The sequence below is a fragment of the Channa argus genome, chromosome 4, assembly GCF_033026475.1.
Source record: "Channa argus isolate prfri chromosome 4, Channa argus male v1.0, whole genome shotgun sequence".
Classification (NCBI taxonomy): domain Eukaryota; kingdom Metazoa; phylum Chordata; class Actinopteri; order Anabantiformes; family Channidae; genus Channa; species Channa argus.
The window spans coordinates 26,130,558-26,149,822 of record NC_090200.1 but is presented as its reverse complement, the minus strand read 5'-3'; the positions used below and the strand labels follow the sequence as shown (position 1 = coordinate 26,149,822).

The 19,265-nt window shown below is 37.6% G+C and overlaps 1 protein-coding gene across 1 annotated transcript; it reads right to left on the bottom strand.

Moving 5' to 3' along the window:
• Positions 1 to 962: 962 nt before the first annotated feature.
• dkk3b (dickkopf WNT signaling pathway inhibitor 3b) lies at positions 963 to 11,750 on the bottom strand. Its single transcript, XM_067502666.1, has 7 exons — positions 11,470 to 11,750; positions 10,694 to 10,819; positions 9,322 to 9,402; positions 4,811 to 4,903; positions 2,491 to 2,635; positions 1,326 to 1,476; positions 963 to 1,200 (listed from the first exon to the last, which is right to left on the bottom strand). The coding sequence occupies exons 1-7, from the start codon at positions 11,662 to 11,664 to the stop codon at positions 1,176 to 1,178; spliced, it is 816 nt and encodes a 271-aa protein (XP_067358767.1). The 5' UTR covers positions 11,665 to 11,750; the 3' UTR covers positions 963 to 1,175.
• Between the last annotated feature and the right edge of the window lie 7,515 nt (positions 11,751 to 19,265).

The following is a 19,265-nucleotide window of genomic DNA, read 5'->3' as shown; positions in this document are numbered from 1 at the left end:
TCTAGATGAAAATTATGAAATATCATCTTGTTGCTCATAAAACAGACATAGTCTTGGTCAACCTGCTCCTGCAGAACTCATTATCTGAACTGCAGATGATGTAATGTGGAGGAGCTTTTTTACAGCTATAAGCAGAAAAATATTTTTGTATAAAGGAGGCAGACGGACACTTACAAAGTATACGTGCTCCCCACACTATAGGTGGCAATTTGACAATGGTGGTTCTTAACACTTTTACATGACAGAAGGTTTTTTGGGGGCCACTGTTAAACATATAACTATAAGCAGAATCTATAGAATTCAGGATAACTTGAAAGACTCCATAGTGTGCAGCAGAAAGCATTTTTTTCTGGCAACCAACTGTCCCAATTTACATATTTATTTTACAGGTTTCCATGTCCCAGAAGTGGGTGTGAACAGTCTTGACAGAAGTGCAAGATCTTTGGTTTTTTCACACTGGAAAGTTTGAGATTTTTTGTATGATCAGCTCAGAGGTTCAAATGCAATTCACATCTTGTTTCTGGAAAGGATTAAAGAGACTTAAATTAGAAGGAGAAATTATTTAGCATCATGGTGTAGATAGAGGCCATAAATGTGCTTCTGTGCAAAAACAGAGAAAATTAATCCAAATCCCTCGTAATATATGAATCAAGGACCTCTTTGTTTGCTACAGCTGTACAGTTTGTAAGTGTGTGAGCCTGTGTGTGTGTGTGTGTGTGTGTGAAAGAGAGATCTGTGCTACACCTCACGCTAAGTAGTTTCTTCATGCTTCCCTAAATTTACATTTCTGTGTGTTTGTGTGTGTGTGTGTTTGTGTGTGTGTGTGTGTGTGTTATCAGGTTACACTTTCTCACACACACAGAATACAAGCAAATGTTTGCCCTCCAGTGGTGAGTGCTGTGTTTTGCTGTAGTTCCTTTCATCCACTCAGAGAATAAATACAGCAGTTCGGCTTTTTTTTGGTTTTCAGTCAAAACTCAAAACAAGTCTTTTATTTTCTTAATGACATATAATGCACATTGGTACTAAGGCATAAATAATACAGTGCAACATCTGCCGTGAACAAATGCAAATTGTGACCGTTCTTTGGTGAATGATCAGAATGGATGTTAGTATAGCTCCTGGACAGATATGAATTTTAACACAACTTCCTCAGATATCTTCTATTTCCAGTCCTACTCTCCACAAACAGATCCACGTCTATAAGAGGGAAAAAAGAAAGATTTAGGACAACAAAACATTTACAACATAAAGACATAAAGACTTTTAAATAACCACTACACTACTTTTTATAACTATGAATGCTATACTATGTTCTTTCTCACCCATGGGGTTGGCACTGGAGATCGTCAGCACAGGGGCAGTGGTCGCCGGGACCCTCCTGGTCCCAGGCAAGCATGTCCATCAATAGGTTAGGGTGGCTCAGACAGGGTTCCCCCTTCCCTGGTTTGGGGTTACACACTGGAAATAATAGCTCTGGAGGATGCAGAAGACAGGAAAGTAAGGTAAAGGAAGTCCAAAGCTGTTGTTTATTTTTGCCCACTATTGGCCATACTAGTGGCCAATACAGGTCCAGTTTCCCAGACATTCATTATTCCACAGATGTCCTCATGCAGTCGTATTTAATAATCGACCAGGCTACAAGCTGATTTACTAACAAGATTACATTAATTAGTAATGAGGTAGCAAATTTTTAATGAATTTATAAGAAATCAGATTTTATTTTAATCTAGTATCAGCCAGTGTTGACAGCAATGTCTAATTCGATTAGTTGACAAAATAACAGGGTAGGCTAGGCTGCTATTTAATACTGTAATAAGGCTATTTCCCTACAAGGATCATTGAGGTTTAACGTTAGTAAAACTATGATCAAACACACATAACCTCGTACAACACATACAAAATTAAACACTACTGATTATGATAATTATGGCAAAACTTGTACAGTGATTTTAACCAGTTTATGAGCCATAATGATGATCAGCATTTATTAGTTTTGTATAAAACAAAACATATTTAACAGATTTAAAAAAAATCACCAGGTTGTAATAATGTTGTGGCTGATCAATGTATACAACAGAAGTGATAGGGTCAAAATGATTTCAAATAAGATTTGATATACAGTATGCAGAACAATTAACTGATCTGTGCTCAATGATCTTTGCTTTGCTTCCTATAAATTATACTAAAACATCCTTCTGCTATAGCTGTATTAAAATCTCTTTGCTTCTAGCCTAAAAACACCTCCTGATTACATAATTTGGAGGAATTGTTAATACTCCAGAGGCTGTAGTCTTGCTTTAAGACCTCTCTCAGAATCAGAGATATTTGAATGTATGGAATGCAGGGCACCGTTTAATATTACTCATATATTATACACAAATCATAGGAATCCTGTGTCTCACTTAAAGTCGCCCTTTAAGTTAGTCTGCACGTCTTGTCGGCATTATTTTCAGGTGAGTCTCTGGAGATGTCACTGTTCAAGCTCACCTCGTTGAAAGGCACAGCAGAGGTCTGGCCTGCAGTCGCTCTGACCCTGACAGATAGTTCCCTCTGTTCCTATAGTGGCATTGACTGTACACTGGCCCCACACGCACATCTGATCTGAGCAACACTCCTCATCCTTAGTGCAGGGCTGAGTGGGGACACACATTCAGAGAAGCACGTAAAGTAAACACTGTTGTGTTTTTTAACATCATCCATGCTTTCATTGATCCCCTATAGGATTTTCTGTAAATGGTAAAATATATAATATACTGTATAAAGTAGGAGGAATGCATTTGTTTTTAATTGTTTTGAATTTGGCTGTTTACAAATACAGTACAGATTACCTAAGTGTAAAAATGTTTTTCATGCGTCACATCATAGACATAAACATCTGTTCGGCAAATTACAAACACCATATACCAGATTTAGAAGTTGTGTGTACAGATTGACTGTGGCTCATATAACACTCTCTTGCAAGTTTTTTAGAGCATTTTGAGACTCTGGGATCCACAAATCTATATATGGACTTTTGGCGTCTCAGGCTTTCTTCCAAATATATAAATATATGGCTTGTGCTCTCTTGATGGGACTTTAATGAAACTAATATTTTATGTGGAATATCGCAATGTCACATGGCTTTAACTTTTACTGCTTTATATACAGCTATACTAATGTTTTGCAACCTGCATACACAGTGTAACTACTTAGTAACTGAGACTATCTATGTACTAACTACTGGTACAATAAGGCAGCAGTGTGACCAATCAGTGTGACACCAAACCAAAAATGTCATTCCTCAAACCTTGTGATGAATAATGTGGTACTTTTATTTTACCGCTTTTTTAAACAGTTTTTAATGGGTAAATGTTTAAATGATGTATCACATGTGTATATTTGTTCATTTTTTACAAAGTAGTTTCTAATACTTTTTAAAACTTTTCAGCTTCTTTCTGTGTGAAGTAACTCGTGCCTTGCAATGCACTGAATGTGGTCAAACAATTGAAATAGTGAATTTGGAATTTATTTATTTTTTTGCAAGTTAGCATAACTTGACTCGTGTGTCAGGCCATCTGTGCACAAGCATCTGACAATCTGTAAGTTTATGACATGCGCAAATTGGTTTTACACATTTGTAATATGATAGAATATGTCAGCTGGCAAATACATAATCATAGCTAACTGTAAAAAGAACCTACCGTTAATTTAAATATACGGAGCTACAGTCATGGCCAAAAATATCAGCATCCTTGCAATTCTGTCAGAAACTGCAGCCCTTCTCTCAGAAAATGTTTCCAGTTGCAAATGTTTTGGCATTCACATGCTTATTCACATGCTTATTGTTTTTGTTTGAACTGGAACAACACAAGAAAACAGAAAAGAAAAGTCAAACTTGATAAAGAACCCCGATTAACTTCCAAACAAATTCAAGCTGATCTGCAGAGACAGGGTACAACAGTGTCAGCTCGCACTATCCATCGCCATCTGAATGAGCAGGAGACTTAGGAAGACGTCACTGCTGACACAAAGGCATGAAAAGCAAGACTGAAGTTTGCCAAAACTTATGTGACAAAACCACAATCCTTTTCTGAGAACTTACTGTGGACAGATAACAAAAAAGTAGAGCTTTTTGGTAAAGAACATCATGGCACTGTTTACAGAAAAAGAAATGAGGCCTTCATAGAAAAGAACACAGTCCCCACAGTCAAACATGGTGGAGGTTCAAAGATGTTTTGGGGTTGCTTTGCTGCTTCTGGCATTGGATGCCTTGACTGTGTGAACGGTATCATGAAATCTGATGATTACCACAAAATTTTGGGGAGCAATGTAGTGGCCAGTGTCAGAAAGATGCGTCTCCAGCAGAGGTCATGGGTCTTCCAGCAGGACAATGACCGGAAACAATCTTCAAAAAGTGCACCAAAATGCCAGTAGAGAGGTGTTAGAAACTCATTCATGGTTACAGGAGGCAATTGATTTCAGTTATTTTTTTCCAAAGGTGGTGCTACCAAATATTAAGGTAACTGCAACAATTTTCCGAGAGAAGGGTTCATTTCCTGACAGAATTGGACGGGTGCCGATATTTTTGGCCATGAATGTAAAATATGACCTCCCTACAGAAAGAAACATTATTCATTTATTCATTTAGAGTGATGTTAGGTCACCTTGTGAAAGTCCAGACAAGAAGAAATGCTGAGCAAGTCTTGGTAGTTTTGTCACCTTTCGTATTGGTTCCATTGTTTGAATTTAAAAAGTGTCAGATGTAGCTCAGTCCAGCATTAAATTTAAAAATAACAACCACAAAATACAACACTGACTGAATACCCACCATGTCTGTTGGTATGCAGGGGAGGCACTTGGAGTTCTCAATCTCATAGAGGCAGTATTTCAGTTCACCACAGTCCTCATCCACCATGCATTCCTGAGTAGAGCGAGTACAACAGTTAGTGCACAGAATTAAAATACATACTGAATCACAAGCGAGTCAAACATTAATCTAAACCATAAGCTGATGTCAGTGAGATATAACCCCACCCAGGAGCACCGAACCAAATATAATAATGATTTACATTTATCTGTATCACAGGAACAGTTGGAGTCCACTGCACCCCTATCTACTGTAATTAGTTCCTAATGTTTGATGGTGTTTGCCAGTCATAGTCCATTTCCATGGAAACGGCCTGATGGACAAAATCAATTGAATTTTACAGACAAGGTAAATATTATAAATACTTCTCCTCTCGTTCTCACACTTATAATTTCTAACCCAGGTATTAATGAGTCAGTATCTTTACATCCTCTATGATGTGAGCTCTCACAGTATGACACAGTGTTTGAGACTTCATCCAAATGTTTAAATCTATTAAAGTTTATCTGCCATTGAACAGCACTATAGCTCAGCTGAAAATGTTTAAGCATGATGTTTATTCGTGTTTGTTTGATTGGTTTACTGCAGGATCACCATCACAACATGGGTGATAGAAGGCTTTTAGCTTGGATTTTTCCTGCTTGTTTAGTTGGCTTTTTCTCAAATGTTGGAATGCTAATCAGATATCTGAGATTTTGAGTTTGACTCTTTTCCAATGGTCAGAGGGAAGAGTGTCAGCCAAAATCAGCATTGGGCTGCTGTGAACTCACCATTTAGGTGTTTTTTTTTTCTTTTTAATCTTTGTGTGCTCCCTCTGCGAAATCAGTATTGAAACAGAGCCAAGTTCCTGAAACAACACGCTTTATTGAGGCTGACTGGACTGTGTCAAAGTCAGAGACAGGATCAAGAGCCTGGCTGCAGAATCTGTTTGTCATTAAGCTGGGAACTTACAACGATAGAAAACTCAGTCCTTAAACTGCATGCATGCTGACTTTCTGTCTGAAACATTGAACGGGATGACTCACAGGGTCTCACCACACTCAAGAACACACATGCACATTAATTGTCAAGACCAATGGGATTTGGCTTTTCTCTCCCGTTCCTCTCATAAACACCTCCATGCTCCCAGTAGTATTTTCCTTTCCACTCACTCCCATTTTGGAATACACCCTATCCCTGTTAGCACTCTCTGTGTTCTACCCTAAACATTTTGTTAATACTTCACCTTTCTTTGTGTTGTCAACATTTCCACAAGACATTAATGGGTGACAGAAACACACTGCAAACTACAAATCAGGACTACGTTACCCTGCAATTATTGTAATAAGTGCCAGACGACTACAGCTGGTATTAGTTTCATAGGCCCACTAGTAACTTATACATCTCCATAAAAATATTTTCCAGGAAAAAAGCAAAGAACAACCACATAGTCTTTAGCAATAATAACCTATGTCTAATGCTGTGTGATCTCTGGTGAAACTGCACATGGCCACGTTAAGCCCTAAATCAGCTGTAAAATCGACTGACAAAACTTGTTGTAGAATGTAGCATGTTGCATTGATACTGCTGTTTTATGCAAACTGTCAAATTATTCAGACTTGTCATAAAAGCTACTAAACACTACTAAACCAATGGCTGATCTTTTGGCTGCTTTTCGTTGGCCAAGTTTAGCTCGGTTTCATCCAGCTACTTTTACATGAGAAAAATGTAAAATCATGGTGAGTCACATTTCTCCAGAAAAAGAGAAAAAAAGTCATAATTTCTTCAGGTGCTCTTAGGTTGTGCCAGGAGTAATGATGTACAAAAGCCTTTCTTTAGTCCAGCATGTTAGTAGATGCTGACCTCACCAGGGTTTCATAAGGAGGAAACACTTTGTTTACACCTTGTGCTCCGTAAAGATAATAAAACTTTGACTGAAAAAATTCATCCATGGCCAGTTTTGAAGAACTACACGCAAGGGAGATTCCTGAAATATTGCATTTATGAGAATGGAAAAGAAAGACATATATATGGACGGCCAGATAATGTAAAGCCTCAGGCTGCAGCTGGTGTCCTGGGCGAATTGAGAAGTGCCCAGAACTTTAGTTAAATGTTCTCAGCTATATTTTGATATTGATTGTGCTGTTCCAAAGAGGCCTGGGGAATATTGAATGAGTGAACCTGGGATTGATTTCCCTGTTCGCTTGTTCCCATTAAACAGAAAATGGGACTGGTGCCCTGACAGAACATTTGATCAAAGTTAATTTAGGAAAGAAAATGTATTACAAATTAATAAATTAATTAATACAGTTATTACAATTGCATTTTGTCTGTATAAGATGCATAAGATATGCAGCTCATACAAATAAGATTTATAGGCTACATTGATACATCTTAATGGAATTGAGTAAGGAGGGGGAGCACAAAGTTTGAAATAAACAAATTGAGAACATGGGAAAAAAGTAAGATGCAAATTGGACTCTCAGCATGTATCAGCATAAACACAGCAGCTCTAAAGATCAGATGCCAGAGCAGTAAGAGCAAGTTCACATGGTGCTTGTGCTTCACTGCAATTTTATTGGATAGTGTTGCTATGGAAACAGCTTGGATTGAAGGTAACTTGTTTTAGAGCAAACGCAGCCAGAACCATTTATAAGGTTAATGGTCTGTTTGAAACAGTGACATAACATTGAATAGACTAAGAAACTGAGTGAGGAAGCACAGATTAAATGTGATAGGTCTTGGGGTGTATGACCTTACATTTAACAGTAATTTAAACTTTTTCTAGTGGTCTGCAGTAAAAATAGCATTTAAAACCCACCACAGCATTTTTATGTAGGTGTCCTCATGCTTCTGTGTTCACAAACAGCAACTACATTCCAGCCTTATTTTAAAAACACAGAATCAGTAGCTTGTAATGAGGATATTTGAGATACAAAATCATATAAACCATGTTTTAATTACATTTATTCAAATAATGCTTTGTTTAAATTGACTTTTTATCTTTAAATCGCCACAATAAAATGGATGTTATTTGGTGATCGTGAAGAAACATCCTATGGTTCTAGTTTGGGTAGTAAATGTTTATGAATGGTAATAAATTTCTCTCTGCTTTTACTACAGGATATTAAAACATGTCTCTTCTTTCATCTTGAAACCTAGGCATCAGTTTATGTGATGCTTTAGCTGATGTCATCTGGGTGCTCATACTACGGAGGCTCCTTGGCTGTATTGTCCTCCAGACGATGTGAACTGAAAACAAATCTTCAATCAAAATTCTCATTTTGGGGGGTGTGTGGGGGTGAGAGCTGGGGTCTTCACTGCTTTTACAGTACTACACCAGCTGATGTTGTTTTGCTTAACTGACCTGTTGCGTGTATGTTGCTAAGTTTCTCCAGTGGTTCCTTTCTCATTTGAGACACTCAAATTGTTGTACTGGCTATGCCCAACGTTTGTGCAAAGGCTTTAATTGAATTCCCTTCTATTCTTAGAATAAACAAATGCCAAAACAAATCCACTGACCTTGCTGTTCCAATACTTTTAGAAGGAAAAGCACATGGGATGCAAGATGAACCAGATGTGTGCCAGTTTAAGTATAGACAAGGTGAACTTAGTAAACAATGTTTACTGCTGAGTCAATCAATTGTAGTGATTTCTACAAGTCTCATTCAAATGTGACTGTACATTCAGTGGAACATTTCTATACAGTTACAGTTTCCACACACTTATCGAGAGCAAAGTTACTCTACTCCCTTCCTGGCATTTTTCTTCCAGCAGCAAGGGCTATTAACATAACTACTTTCTGTACAGCTGCCAGGAAAGAAAAGATCTAAACCGCCTTTGTAAAGTAAACTGGCAAAACAGGCACCAATGACTTTGATTCAAAGCTGGCCTTCTTGTGAAAAGGGTAAACTATGAAAAGTATATGTTAGCCCCACTTGGTGGATGATCTCATTCTTTAAGAAATGATTTCAGACAATGGATAGAACCCCACCTCCCTGTCTCTTATTACAAACCCCAAAGATATATAAAACAGGAGGGGAAATGTGCAGTAGAAAAGCTACGTTAAATGAGCTGATTTTTAATGAACAAAAATAGCATATGACTGATGCTCACTTGAATGTGATAAAACATGATAAGGACTCAGGGTTTACAATTTGCGTCAGCACCTCTTTAAGAAAAACATTCGATCTGAAACTGGGGCAGTTGGATTTCACATTTCGGCCTGAAAACCAACACAGGTTTCCCAAATTCAGAGTCAACAGACGATCAGCTGGACAAACATACAGACCCAACATGGTACACTGACTTACGCTCAGTCAAATCTCTCATGTGAACTTCATTTCCATCTGATATTTTGTGGTTTTCTAATGATGTCAGCATCAAGATGCGAAACCAAATTAGCAGGAAATGCATGAGGCAGAATGCATTAGTCCCATTGTCCCATAATTATTAATTATTCATAGACTGAACTGTGAAGGCAGAATACTCACATGATCCACACTGTTCCACTGACCAGAGATCTCCATGTGGATTTGTGAAAGATGAGTCTCTCCTGTTTTGTTATTTGTTTCCTATAAATGGCAAAAAGGAGTGAGACATTGTACAATCATTAGTGCAGTTATAGTAGTGTTTTTGTTTGTTACTCATGTTAAAGGGAAAGAGAAAACAACCATTGCCCTATGATGAATGATGTGTTTGTTTAATGGACCTACCGCCAATTCTTAAACCCACTTAAAAATGTAGAAAGTGTAAGTCTATGTAATGAAAAATGACATTTAATAAATTGATGGGTTTTCAAAGGCCTACTTACTGTGAGTGCTGCAGCATTCACAGTAATGATATCCTAATCTTTATTATTATTATTATTATTATTATTATTATTATTATTATTATGACTTTCGGCTTATCCTGTGAGTTCAGGGTCACCACATGGGATCATTCTTCCGCATGTTGATTTGGCTGTGTTTTTACGCCGGGTGCCCTTCCTGACGCAACCCTCCCCAATTTCTACCGGGCTTGGGACGGGCAAAGGAAAAAATAGACTTTCTTACGCTTTTTGGTGCCTAGCTACTTCGGCATACTTTAGCTAGAGAAACTTCAAAAACTTCAAATTTCAAAATGTGCAGCTTACGAAGGACGTTATTGCTTGTATATGGGTCTTCAATGTCTGTAATTTTCACTTGTGTTCAAGGTTCTAGGTGGTGAGAACATTGAGCAAACTTACCTATAATAAAATATTTCAGTTTTTAAAACTCCTCCTGGGAATGTCATCTCATTAGCTAATACTATTTAGATTGTCATGTTGGTTGAACTGCTCCTCCAGAACTCCTCTATATGACATCATCTTAAAAAGTTTACTACCATTACTCTACTACTACTGTATTCTGTAAAATCTACAAGTTATAGCTGTTGTCCAATGGATTGTTTAGTTCGCTCAACAGATTAAGATGTTAGAAACATCATTTGCTTTATTTTTAATTCAGATTATCTTCAGAAGGTGATTTAAAAAAATCTAAATTAAATCAACGAAATGACAAGTCACTTCTCTGCACTATTCTTAATCAGGCCAATAAAGTCTTGAAGGGTTATGTTGAGAAATGAAGAACCCTAATCTGACTATTCTGATGAGTCATGTTTGAAAAAATTAAGAAAAACAACTGTTTTGTGGATCAAGAATTTAAAGTGGCTGACTTTAATCTATCGCAGTTGGATAATCCTAAAACTTAAATGTAAGATTGGCCAAGTTAATTTTGCATGATTTTGCTGCCTTAAAAATTTTAGTTTTCAGAAAATTTTCTTTTTTACAGTGTAGATGTACTTCCTGAACAGAACCATATGTATAGTTGCCCCCTTAACCCCTACCTTGTCTGTCTTATCTAGGACCTGAACAGCTCTGTCTCCATTCTTTACCATCTTCTTAGTCTCGTGGTGGTAGTTAGGATTCAGATCCAGCGGCGTTAAAGACGATTTAGCACTCTCTGTAGTTATCTGTTGAATGGAATAATGGGATATATGTTGAATACTTTCATAAACAAAATGTAAACTACAGCACATAACATTCCAGTTCATTCATGTATCAGATTTCTGAGTGGGGGGAGGTATGAATCCTCAAGGTAGCTATAATTGTGGACAGATTCCTGCTATACAGCTCATGGTCAGGCTTCCCTTTCTTGAAAAAACAAAAACTTACCAGTAGTTCACAAATGATCAAAACCAGACCTTGACCTGAAACACCAGCCCCTTATTAGACCTGTTAAAATCCAATTCCAGGAAAGAAAACAACAGACCCTCAAGCAGAGTTTACATTTAGTATTAAATGTAAACTTCGCTGTACACACACAGTTTTATTTAGTGTTAGTGACTCTTGTTTAACTAACTGGACGATATTCAGTTTGAGCCACTTCTGTAATGATGAGGACTAAATTCAGACCTGGATTAGACAGAAAGCAGACATGGAAACTACGTGCAGTGTGTAATCATGGTAGTCAAAATAAGGCTGACTATAAAGATAAATCAACCTGAGATTGTCCGCAAAGTTCGTCATTTTTTTAGAATAAAAATAGCTCCATTGTGGCACTTATTGGGAGGCTACAGACTACAACACTGCTTTTTATGAATGAAAAAAATATGACGCAGACCTGGTCTACAGCTTCCTCCAGTATGTGCTGGGTATCCTCCATCAACTCCTCCACCTCTCGGAACATGTCGTTCAGGCTGAGCGGGCCGCGCTCCAAGGCGTCCCGTAAGATGACGGCCCCGCTCCGCGCGGAGCCGCCGCTCGCCCCCAACAAGCACAAAGTCAAAGCCAGCGACAACAGCATGATACCGGACATCTTTCCTTCTCTTCCTCCTCCTAGTCGCTTCTGTCTGTCTGTCTACCCAGCAGCAGGGCAGTGTGACGCACCGAGGGCGCACAGCTGCGCACACCGTTTTATTTGGAAAGTCTGAAGAGGGTGGTGGTGTAGTGGGGTAGTAAACTGGAACAAATCAGATTTAATGATGTGGAAAAATGGTTCAAACTGTATTTTGTGAAGTAATAGGCGAAATCAAAGGCCAGTTTTGTGGGGTTTCAAAAATTAAGTATGTAGAGTGAAATAAATGCTGAAAAGGATTAAACATCGCTTGGGCTTTAAGGTGGGATCTGTTAAGGACAGTTTGCCCCAAATAATTATAGTCCAGTGGCCTTAACGGGATGGAAGAAGTACTCCGATCATTTACTTCAGTATAGAGTAAACTCTGATTAAAGTAAAAGTCCTGCATTTAAAATGGTCCTTAAGTAAAAGTACAAACGTTTTGGGTTTAACAAATACTTGAAGTACCAAAAGTAAAAATACTTTTTAGAGATTATTTCAACTAGATTTTTTGCATCACTTAGATGCTGCAGCTGATAACAAAGGAGCTCACTTACCAACCCTTACATGACATTTTAATGACAATATGTTTAAAACCTGATAATTATAATTTGAATTAAATTGTTATTTTTAGATTAAGTGTCTTAATGTGGAGAGGGGCTGCAAAAGGCTGTACTGAGATATTGTCTGTAAGAGTTTTTTTCCCCTCAGGCTCAGATGAGGAAACAAAAAAAAACAAAAAAAAAAAACAACAGAAATGACGAAAAAAATCTGGCTATTCTGAGGGGAACAAATATTACAAATTTCTACAGCAGAAATGTTTTTTGTGCAGCTCTTCTGTTTCCACCCACACTCTTGTGCCATGAATCAACATTGATTCATTGCACATGTTCATTTATTACATTTGAAGCACTGTGTAACTTAATTTATTCAACTAGGATGAATTTTAATGTTGTTTATGAACTATGGAAAATTAGGCCTTATATGTGATTGTGATTAGTAAAAAAAAAGATTAGTTGCACTTTTATCTTTATACCAGTAGATGGCCACGTTTTGTATAGGCTCTCTCTCTCTCTCTCTCTCTCACTATAGACCAACAGTCACAACATGAAAATGTAGGACAGATTACAGTTCTTAAAACAAAAAGCAATCCACCAAAGGTGTTATTGTGTATCCTTCCTTGCATTTAATGTTGCAGTGGCGGATTCCTTCTGAAGCCACATTGAATGACCCGTAGTACAAAACATAGTTCAAACATCACGACGGTAAACCTCGAGTCCACGTTTCTTCTTGCCTTTGTCTTCATGCTTATCACTGGACCTTGCTAAGAAACTAATCAGAACACAAGTTTACTTGTAATTAACTTTAAAAGGATGCTGAATGTGATTAAGGTCTGTAAGTATGCACTTTGGCACAATTTGTGGAAACTGGAACCAGTGGTACCTGTTGGCTAAGTGCAATGCATGCACAATTCATGTATTTCAAAGATCTCTGTGAACAATTTGCCATAAAATGTATATTATAATTAAATAATTAATTATATTAACAACAGTATGAAACCACCAGATTAAATTAGGCTGTTACAACATCAATCAAAAAGAGAGCTGGTAAAACAAATTCCTATATATTTAAAGTTCATCCTGTGTCTCCTAATAGTGTGATGCACAAATTTTGGCCGTCACTCTTTGGTTAGAAGAACAAGCTTTGCTCAGTATAGAAAACAACTTCAGCACAGTACTGGCTAAATAAAAAACAATGGAGATGGATTGAGGTATGTCAAAAGAAGGCCATCTAATAGTAGTCTCAAGATGAGTGGAAGCATCTAATGCACTTTTTAGAAAAGGAAACTAGATAATTGACTAATATTCAATTGCTTGTGGTGTTTTTTTCCCACTCAAATTACTTTTGATGAGCAAAGCAATGAATAAAATCAGGTGGACAGTCTGACAATAAGACAGCAAACACATTCATTTAACTTTTATTTACCCCTGTGCTTTTCTTACCCCTCTAAACCAGACTGAATCGGTTTGGATAATGCCAAGCTTAACGCCCATATAGGTCACGGTGTTGACGCTGATCTGTGTTGCCCTGGAAACCTTTCTTATCTCTCCCCTCCGCTCTGGTGTCACTCTCTCTACCAGCTCTGCCTAATTAGAGGCCTCACCTGTGCCGCTTTGTTTGAATGTCCCTCTCACCCGCTTCTCGCTGCCTGATCGTCTTCCTGTTCTCCCGAGAATCTAGCTGGCCGCTGATCCCTGCCTCTGAGTTAGTTTTTCCGAGTTTTTGCCTGCCTGTGCTGCATTGCCATAACCTTCTTCTAGAGCCTTTGTTTCCATCTGGCCTCTGAATCTGTGACTCTACTCTGCACTTCTGCGTCAGCAGTAAGTGACTTTTATTTGGACTTCCTATCTCCAACTGGTCTCTCGTTTGTTTGGGTATCGCTCAACTCCTTTGCGGCCCGTGGATGTTTTCTCACGGACTCTTTCAGTTGTTACTTTCAGTTTTTATTACTTTGTATCCTGTTACACTTTGTGTCTTAAGTGTGTTGTTACGTGGATGTCTTATACGTCCACGTGTTCTCCACAACTCTCCTTCTACTCCTCCAGTCCTCCAGTAACTGACCACCTCAGATGACCATTTCCTTACCGTAAAATCTCCGTTTAGTAGTTTCTCAGTGTGCCTTATTACTTACCTGTCTTGTCCTCTCTCCTTCCCAGACTCCCTCATCATGACCCGTGTTCTGACTCCCCATAAGTGTGTCCACCTCCTGTGGCCCCATATACTCACCAGTACACAATATTATCAGTAAACTACCTTTCCTTTCATTTTTGCCTTTGTTATTGTCTGTGTTTTCTAAAAGTGGTGACACCCATCTTGCCAAATCCCAGGGGGGCAGTGTGTATGTATGTATAGATAGATAGATAGATACACAGATATACAGAGAGAGAGAGAGACTTGGTAAATTCCAGACTTTAGTTTATATTTCACACACGGACAGTAAACAAAAAATTGCATTGCGACAAACATTTGTACAAACTGCTCTTTTGCTTGTTTAGGTCTTATTTTGTCACTGTTCAGGTCCATCCTCCTGTAAAGCATTGGAGCTTGCCACAGAGTATGTGTGCCCCTATGAGACCTCTAGCTTTACCTTTTTATTTATTGAAAAAGTATTGGGGGCAAGAAGCTTGCAGGACCGACACAGGCTGGATGGAAAATGACAACGGGCAAAAATAAATGAATGCAGCTAAAAGGATGAAAAGAGATTCTTTGAGCTTCTTGTACAAACAGCTCCTTTTGCATTCTGTCTTTAATATCCAATGGGATGCCATCAGATGGCATTTTTTTTTTTGCGAAATGTTGGCAAAAACGAATTCTACAAGAAATTTGTCTCTTTATTATAAATTTTTACATTGATCTTTTTGATTCTTTTTGATTCTGACTGCTGTATGCATTTCTCTGCTCTTTTTGTAGATTAGTATGTATCCTGGAAAGTAACATGCAGGTACTGTTACTATTACTTAATAGTAATAGTTATGGCGCAGACAGACATTTAAAATGCTTGTTTGTGTTGCTTGGTAGTTGTTTTGACTCTCTTTGTAGTTTTGACTCGTGGTTGTTTTACATGTTTATAGTTATGTTGAGTTTTTCTGTTTTCATGTTGTATGTTCCTTCAAGGTGTTTTGAGTCTTTGGCTTATTCTATACCTGAGTCTTTTTGTAAAAATTTTGTGTCTCTTCAAAGTCTTTTAACATCTTTTTGTAGTCAGTGTTCAGCTCTTTGTCATTTTATATTTCTTTTTGCTAATTAAGTATCTCTTTGTTGCCATTTTGTCTCTCTTTAATGTGAATGTTTATGCTTTAGTGATATTTTGCACTTTGCCTTTAAAATATTTAAAATATTATATATATTTTAAAGTATTTTAGAGTCATAAATCTCACTAGCAGACCCGTTCACATTAACTCCGATGATAGAACTAGTCTTTGTTCTATTTGCGTCAAACCTCAATTTGTTTTACAATTTTTATATGTTCTAAAAATAAAAACCATTGTGTTGTGCAAGTAAAGAATCTGTGGATTCTGTGTGACTCAAGAATCTATGTGACTGAAATATTTGACACAGTTGCTATGCAAGATTCTCTTTAAATTAATAGATCATACCTGTTTCTGGTCACCATGGCTGATGCTATTCTTTTTAAGCAGACACTCGACGACATCCATGGCACGTTTTTCTTGTTGAAACCACGGTGGTCTGTCTCTTTTAAGACTTAGCTTTGTATGACTCCTTTCTAAAATAATAAGCTCTCCATAACTTTTAAAAGGGGCACAACAATATGTATGCCACAATACAGACAACTCTCAACCTTTACAATATTACAGCATTTATACAAATCACCTGTCTTTACTTCGAATTACCTTGATGGCCATCGGCTCCATGATCTTGTGGTCCATACATTTGAGAACCTGTCCACACTTGCCTTCCCCAAACACTTAACAGTATATCAAGCAGTAGGCCAAATGGTCATTGATAATCTGTGCATTAAGGGATTATTGTATAGCATAATTTAAAACAAATTTGATCTGAACTAATATTATTATACACAATGAACAATGCTTCAGAGGACTAAGTTTTATTTAAAACCCAAACAGCAGAATAAAAGGTTTGCAATAAACTTCTAAACACAGTTTAAACATCAAGCTGGATAACGTGACATATTTCCCCCCTCAGTTACAGTACATGGAAAATGAAACACTGCTCCATTACATATGATTTAAGCATTGGTCTAAAATATGTCTGTACTATAAAAACTTTCTGCATTGTAAAATCCTTCCTCTTGTCATAACCAGAGTTACACTTCTTGGAAGGATTTCCCAGGTACCACGCCTGTTTGTAGTTCCTGATTTCTTTCTGCTCATATTTGGTCAGGTGCAGCCTAAAATCTCTCAGAGCACCTGTATATTGGGTCAATAGATCTCTCAGATACAGTTTTCTCATTTTACCATAAGGCAATCACTAAGAAGGCAGAGTAGAAAAAAGTACTTACTTATAGGAGACATGGGCGTATTCTTGATGGAAGGCATCATATGGGAGCAGAATATGCTGACTGAGCCTGAGCCCTGGTTGGCTTCTCTGCAGGCCCCTACAGACAGGTGTCAGGATAGTTTGCCCAGTGAAGCTGAAATGCTTTTAGGTTTTCGGAGATGGAAATTTGTGACAAGATCATCGGTCGAGAGTTCTTGACACTCTTTTCACCTCTGCACTTTGGCTGCAGTACATTCATCTTTCCGTTCATGTTGAAATTATCCTATCAGAAAAAAACAGAGGGCTTGTTTGTCACCGTTCAACCAACAAACTTCAAGCTATCATATCTAGCAATTTATTTATTTTTATTTGTTTAAGTCGGCATAAAATTAAAATGACCTCAATATTTTACACAGCTACAATACAGTGCTTACAGTAAAAATGTAATTATATCCTCTATTTCACTTGTACAAACAAAAAAATGATGTGTCTTAGATATGATACCAACAAACCAATCTGTAAAAACTGGATCTCATGCAGTTATTTCCAATATTTTTTCAGTTCCTAAGCAATGCTTCAAGTAAAGCTCTTTAGGAAATACTCATTTGTGCAGTATTACTGTGTGAGTCAACAATTAAACCATGGGCGGCTGTATCTCAGTTGGTAAGGCAGTCCCCGTTCCCCAGTTCCCCAGTCAATCCCCGTTCCCCAGTCCCAGGTACATGCCGAAGTGTCATTGGGCAAGACACCGAACTCCGACTTGCTCCCGGTGGGTCAGGTAAGCGCCATGGATGGCAGCCACAACCATCGTTGGGTGAATGGGATCAACATGGTAAAGCGCTTAACCAACCTTATTGTTGATGAATGCTGAAGTGGGAATCCTTTCTATTACTGGTAACTACTTCACAGGTGGTGGTTTGTGCAGGTCGCATCCACGATTCTTATTAGAAAATTGAAACATATTGACAGACACCAAGCATTCAAATACAAACGCAATATTACTCCAAGCAGACAAAAACAATTGATAGTGATCTTTTCTCATTGTTCAGCAAGATTACACCATATTCCTTACACTTTTTAACGCTAAAGGTAAAATATATACAGGGACACACTGAAAGGTTTATAGGTGCTGTAACACACATTACACATTAACAAAGTATTAGCTTTATAAAACCTAAAATGAATAATTATTGGATTTCTTAAGAATGTTTAAATTCAGATTAAGATTACAATATTTGGTATCTGTGCATTTGTTACTCTGTTACTCTTTACAGTTTTTATGAGAAATCCAAATAAATAATTTAACTTAATGACGATTAATTGTCCATCCATCCTTTATCTGTAAGTGCTTATCCTCTTCAGGGTTGCTAGGGATTGGAGTCTATCCGAGCTGTACTTTTTTTTTTTTTTTTTTTGTCCTTTCGGCTTATCCCGTGAGTTCAGGGTCGCCACAGTCAATGTCAATGTCCGCATGTTAATTTGGCACAGTTTTTAAACCGGATGCCCCTCCTGACGCAACCCTCCCATATTTCTATCGGGCTTGGACGATGGGAGCTTTCCTAATGACGCTCACATCTCATTGTCCCTGTCCCTGTGCTACTCCAGGATGTCATAGCGGTTCTCCACCACTTGAGGGCAAAGCAGGACAAAAGGTGTCAGGGGATGAGTCTGTGCTGGAAAGTTCAAAATGAGAAGCAGAATAAAAAATTAAGAGAACTGCAGTGTGTGTTAGATTGGACCCTGTTCTGCACATCCAGAGTTAGATTAGTAGATATTTTAATGCAGAAGGTTTGGCTACTCAAAAAGCGAAGCCCATTTTTTCTTTCATCTTTGATCCTGTCTGCAGGATGCAGCATGAATGCAAGTGTTTATTTGAATTTATGTGCCGTATATTAAGACCCAAGCTTTAGTGTTTTATACTGATGATGCCTCTTTCTGGTCAAACTCCCATCATTTTATTTGCACACCAACATCACTTATAAAACTGAACAAAATAACATAGAAGTCTTTGAAGACATGATTATAATTACTTGTTGTAACAAATATTTAAAAGAATTCAGACAAAAAAAGCTTCATCAGAGATATTATGGGACTGAATTCATTCCTCAATGCTGACACTAGGATTTAACATAGAGCCATGAAGGATAGTCCACAGACTCACTTCACCAGCATCTGTTAATTTCTACTGTCAATCTGGAGAGGTTCATATAAATAAAGGACGACGTTTTTTAAAAATATTGAATGACATCAAAATGTAAATGCTGACAGACTTGACTGTGGAAATTTACCCAAACTCAAATTTAACGCTCAGGCTCCAACCGGGATCTATTCCTGTCAAGGTATGTAGAGACAAGCACTACACTACCGGATATGATTAAAAAAAGGTACTTTCAAAATAAAAGGAGATCTTAAAACATTTTTTTTAAATGATTGTTGAACTACTTACAGTCTATAATTAATACAAAACAAAATAGACATGTAAAACTATATAACTGGGATTCCAAAGTATAATAGTAATTATTAGTTTAAATGATGAAATTATGGGCAGTGATTCACCCAAATGA